Source organism: Lytechinus variegatus, chromosome 7, assembly GCF_018143015.1.
Source record: "Lytechinus variegatus isolate NC3 chromosome 7, Lvar_3.0, whole genome shotgun sequence".
NCBI lineage: Eukaryota > Metazoa > Echinodermata > Echinoidea > Temnopleuroida > Toxopneustidae > Lytechinus > Lytechinus variegatus.
Window position 1 is genome coordinate 33,224,639 of NC_054746.1, and position 6,194 is coordinate 33,230,832.

The window sequence follows — 6,194 nt, forward strand, 5'->3', positions numbered from 1 at the left end:
CCCTGAAAGAATACATATGGGTCTACTAGCTGTTCATCTTATCAAAGTCATGATAATGATAATGGTCTCAGTAGCTTAATTCTTAGGTAGATGGGACACCAATAATGTCATACATTTGCCTCTTTGATTGTAGAATTTTCCATAATTAGTTGTATTAATATTGTATAAATTACTCAAAATCTACAGTAACAGATTTTCATTGTGGTGTCTATAAACAGGTCTAAAAGCATGTTTAATTCCAATCCCACGCCAAAACGAATCGGGAGAAAATGAGAAAATATTGCCTCACTGTGTTAAATCTCTCTAATGTTTTTCCTCAATGTTGTAAGAAGGCGGTGCGCCGTATGGTGGCTGCGCTTGCCCGCTCGGTTGACCGTAACCTTGTGGTTGCATTTGAGGGTTGTAGCCTTGTTGTGGGGGTTGGTTGTAGCCTGGTTGATGTGGTTGAACGACTTGCATCTGTTGTGGTTGTTGTGTGTTAATCACAGTGGACGTGGTGACTACGGAATTGCCCTGGGTCACTGTTGTGAGTGACCCAGGGTTGTGGTACTCAGCTGTGACATAATAATTCAACACATTTATGAATTAACGCAAATGTACCAAATTATAAACATCGTACAAAGGCATGGGGAACATTGTGATTACATAATAATTTCTATTTAAAAATAGGCCTATAATTCAAAATATGGATAACTTTATAATCATTGAAAAAAAATACCTGAAACTGGCCAAACAAATTTTGAATGAAAGCTATATTCTGGCTAAGCAATTAAGATTTAGTGATAGATTTTCACAAGAAATGTAAATATTGTATTCAAACGTTGGCTTATATTTTCACTATCAAATACACCTCAACGGTTATCACAATTACATTATGATATATGCATAATTATATTTTTTATAATAATAATGAAAGTGGGTTAATGAAGAGCGCTCACGACGACTGTCAGATATGACACTCCTGCAGACACTCCGCAATTATTGCAATCTTTAGCAAAGCTGCAAAGGGCCCTTTTGATTGGCAAAATGCCTATATAGCTCTAACGTTTAATATGTAACGATGTGTGTGTATATTCAAGTGAGTTTACCTGACATAGCAACCATGATAGTACCCCAGATGATAGCCCATATCCATCCGACGATGAACAAAGTGAGGAACAATTGAAGGATTCCAACCCAGAAGTTCAGGCAGAAGGTACCCACCTTACCCCCATCACTCTGGCCAGGGTTGGCGCAGCAGAAGACCGCGAAACCAGCCACAATAGTCCCTGTATATATAAATTAAGAAAGAGATATGAAAATTAAGAAGGGATAAGGTTGTTCGCTCTCTCTCTCTCTCTCTCTCTCTCTCTTAATAGAATCTGGTCCTTAATCACGCTCTCATAATAGGGGCTAATCCGTTTAGAGTGAATTTTAGCTACAAAATGACCTTAAATCCACTGTTCACGCCAAGCGGACTCATTTTATTCGCAAATTAGCCAAATAGCTCTATGACAATTACAGTGTATACTTTCTTGCAAGTAAGGAATTTGAAATTATAAAGATATATCTTTTGCAAAATAGTACAAGTGCTGTGGATCTAGATACGATTCTCGAGTCTGTGAACAGGAAGATCAACGTTTCAAGTTATTCCGTAGCATTAATCATTGTTATCATTATCATTATTGTTGTTGTTGTCGCTGTTGTTACTATCGTCATCATCATAATGATTATCATAAAAATAATATTCCGCATTTATATAGCGCTTAACACATCGGAACGACGTCTCTAAGCGCTTTACAGACATATTATTACCCCGGTCATCGGATCCTTGCATGCCCGCATACAATGTATGCACCTTCTCCATCATTCATGCCATCATCTCTATTATCATTCTTGCTACTTTTATTGTTACTGTTGTTTTTATTATTATGATGGTTGAATATTTGTTAACAATAGGTTATTGACACGCCCCCTTCTCTTGTAGAATTATCAAATCAAATAAAATAAAAACCCATCAGAGTCATGTAATACAAATCTTAAACAAAGTGCCAGTTATGGTAACGATCTTAAGATGAGTTTTGACAGAATGTAAAATGACTATAACAAAAGTGTTTTTGTATAGATTTGATTTATGTGCAAAATTATTCTAGGACAACATGTATAATAACTGAGAATGGACAAAATATCCATGTCAGGTGGCGGGTCTTTACAAAAATGAAACATTATCCCTGTGTTGCTATGGTGATCATAAGAGTATGTACAATCAATCGCTAAGCTTTCAGTTTTATGGAGCACTGAAGGTCTATGATCATGACTCTCTTAACTCGAAAAATTCTGTTTTCGCTTTAATTCCTTGGTGGTGCAAATATTCACCATGCAACCATGTAGTCACTTAAGAAACATACGTATGTGTTACAAATCATATCACTTCCATTCATAAAGTTAGCGTTATAAATGAGTTCAAAATATGATTGTAGTCTATGCGAGGGGTGAAAAAATGTTCACATTGTGCGCGAAACATGAAACTTGGCACACATGATAAAAAAAAAATCCTAAAAAAAATCCAGGGATGGTGTCGAAATTAACGCAAACTAATATAGCAACGATTGCTAGGGAACATATTTTCATTATCAACCAATGCATATGATGGCTATGGACCAAAAAATATTCAATGGTTATGATCCGTGTTAGCATTTGTAACTTCATATTTCATATCAACACTATTTTGAAACTGTGTTGCCATGGTAACGGTATATCATAACACAATTAGTGTGTAAACATCTTGAGGATGGAACTACATCTTCATTTTACAACCTATGCTCCCAAAAATTTGGCCCATGTACATACTGTAGGTCTTAAGCAAAAGATGTGCAAGACACTATTTCCTCATTTCTCAGAAATTATGTTGCCGTGGTACCATATAATATAGCCAAAAATCCAGGAAAACTCATGGCGGATAAAATTACTTCCCCAGTTTTCATCCAGAGCTCATGCATGGAAGATAGCACACATATTAATCTTTGGGGGTAAAGACATGCTTTGAAAAGATGAATAATTATTCACAAATAACACCATTTAAAAAAACTCTATTGGTTAAGTGACGCTGCCGCTCCTGTCGCCACCGCCGCCGTTTACATCGCCGACGAATGCAAGAAAGGGAGGGTGAAATATGGTATAATTATCTGAATATTCTGCCAAAACCTATTAAAAAATAAATTTTTGTATGAGAACAACAACTTTGCTTGCACGCTTCGTTCACTCTCAGCTTTTATAAAATGTTGCCTCATACATTATGTCTGCCTCTCAAAATGTTTGACTTATTGCACTTGTCATTGATCAAATTAATTTTGTTATAATACACCAGACCAGAATTTCACTTATCTTTACGATTTTATCAATTTGACATCTAAAATAACTTTTATTAGCAAACAATGTACTAAGTATTTCAAATGTGAATTGATTTATGTTTACAATTTTTGATGTCGTTTAATCTCTGAATTTATTAAAAAAAACTGTTGAAAATATTTCCATTCAGCAAATACTTTCCATTTCATTTGCATCAATGTACTTTTTTCCATGATTGGGAAGTTTTTATTGTGGTCTGGGATGGCATATTAATTTTGCTTAAGGCACCCTATTCCTAATCATTATAAAGACAACTTTATTCATTCTTATCTCAACTGTAACCAATGAATAAATGATTTTTTTAGTGAACACATTTCAAATATTTAATCTCCCTTTTCTCCTCTTGGTTTGAAAAGAAACATGGTTTTAGACACCATTCAGTCTTCCAACTACTGAAAATTTGCTCGCTAGCTTTGTTCGCTCGCATATTACTGTGCGCGGTCAGCCAACTGTAATTCAGTATTTTATGTCACACTTAAAACCGTTAAAACATCCTTCGAAAAAAATATGATATAGGCCTTCACTATCACCACCAAATGTGATAGATGATAACATTATGTACATATTTATTTACCCCACATAAGTTGATGATTGGATGCCCCGAAATTAGGAATTACCAGTTCAATATGATATCCCCCACTTCTCGGATCGGATTTCACCAATGATTTTTATGTTGCAATAGTATACAGAATACTATCATGGAAATTATTATAGTAGCCACCTGGAAGCGACATTTTTCAGGCCATTCTTTTCTGGGGGGGGGGGGGTCATCTTGGATGTTTTGTTAACATCTAGGAAAGTTAATAAAGTTGTTTTGGTTTATTTCTTGCATGGGTGGCAACAGAGGGATAACTGCCCTCAAAATGCCTGTTGTTAGGGCAATTTTGTTACTTTGTAACCGTTGCTGAGGAATGTGTTGGTAATTTTTGGCACCACCCTTGAAAATCATCAGTATGAGATGAAGAATAATTGTGCCAGGTTTCATGCTCGTAGCATTTTCTGAACAAAAGTCGTCGCCTGGACTTTACGGTCTTTAATAATTATGATCAAAGGGGAAGGTCTACCCATAAAAAGCATGCATGTATGTAAACATTTTTACTCGCTATTTATTTCATGGAACAAAAAACTTACGTAAAAAAAAAAGATTTTATCCACTTGCTCTGACGGTCTGATTATCAGATGGCGATGATGAATTTCACTTGGCCAATACTGTTAATCTGGTCTAATTTTTAGGTCAAATTCACAGATTTGAAAATGAAAAAAACACTAGAAAATGGACTAATGCACTTCGTGCGGTCTGGTCTTTGTATACGGTTCCAATGACGACATTAGGTAGAACTTATTAGAGAGAAAATATATACAGAGAATATTTTACTTACCAATTCCAGGGAAAATGATATTTATAATCAAGCATGTAACGGATAGGGCGATGTGCATGGACGGTATGGCAGCACGACAAGCATTGGGTTCCCTGGTGTTTTGATGAACAACTACTGTCTGGGGTTGCGCGGGCGCCACCACGACTGTTGGATTGTTACTCGTCATCTTGATATAAATTGACCAGAAATTCAGAGCGAATTCACAAAATATGAAATGAGAATTAAAACCCAAGTGAAGCGAAAGAAATGTATATACGGAACGATATCTGTTGACGAGACGGTAAAGGTATACTGCACATGCAAATCCTCCCGGAGAGCAGTGTAAGAGGTTTTGGCAAAGACAGGGTTGAGAATGAAATGAATGATGTTGATTCGATATAAATAGACATGAGAAATTGGGAAAATATTTACCAAGGTACATGATGGCTCAAGTTCAAAGGATAGGTAAATAGAGAGTTATGGAGAGAAATCGAGTGTGAGAGTGAGGATTAGAGGGTGTGAGATAGAGGGAGAGATGTGGAAAAAATAATAAGTTGAGTTATGTGTAGGAGAAAAGGAGGGGGGAAGACTTTGTAGGCAAGTCCCGGAGGCAAGTACCTGTTTATAGAAATGGATATTACAGAGGAATTGGGAAAGATGAAAATAAAAAAAGAGACATCATGTAAAAATATGAAAGTATTCAAACTCCGAAATCTGTCAAATAGTAGATGAATAAATGAGAATTAACTATCTTTTGATGTTGTTGTTCTTTCCCCGTTTTCCCCTTCTCTTCTTTTTCTTTTCACTGCTTCAAAAATGGCAAGTGGCTGTTGCCCCTCCTGTACTCCCTGAGGTGCGATCCCCTTTCTCCTTTTGACCCAAATAATAGATACTTCTTTCTCATGGACAATAATTTTATTGGGAAAGTTATCTAGAAATTTTGATTTCGGACATGACAGCATTATATAAGAATTCCGGTCACAAGACAATGAATAATGGAGAGGCAATCTGTTGAAAACGGTGGTTTGAGTCGAGCTAAATGTCGCCACAATGGGATACACATTTTTCTCGCAGAAGTCTTATTTTATCATACAGTTGATAACGCAGAGAGTTTGATGAATCTTACAGGCTCGCGGTTTCATTTAGGAGAATAAAAACAAAAAGGCCTAGAAATGACACAATTAAACATCCGATCTTATCATTGAATTCGACTATTTTTCCAGCGATGTACCAAAAGACAATGACGCTGGATTCGGTTTCAAGATGATCTTTGTGAGATACCTTTCTTATGCACGTCAAAATTATTATTCAAAATATTCTTTCTCAATGATCCTTTAAGACTGCTCTTTAAAAAATCACTCTCTAGTTTGAAAAAGCTAAAAATGATTTAAAGCTATTTAAAATCTAAAAACAATAGAATACCACACGAAAAATACATTACAATACCGT

General features: G+C 35.9%; 1 protein-coding gene across 1 annotated transcript; it reads right to left on the minus strand.

The window, feature by feature from the left end:
* On the minus strand, nt 1-5,096 carry LOC121419060 (protein SPEC3-like). The gene is made up of 3 exons (XM_041613351.1): nt 4,767-5,096; nt 1,089-1,268; nt 1-554 (listed from the first exon to the last, which is right to left on the minus strand). The coding sequence occupies exons 1-3, from the start codon at nt 4,930-4,932 to the stop codon at nt 304-306; spliced, it is 597 nt and encodes a 198-aa protein (XP_041469285.1). The 5' UTR covers nt 4,933-5,096; the 3' UTR covers nt 1-303.
* Between the last annotated feature and the right edge of the window lie 1,098 nt (nt 5,097-6,194).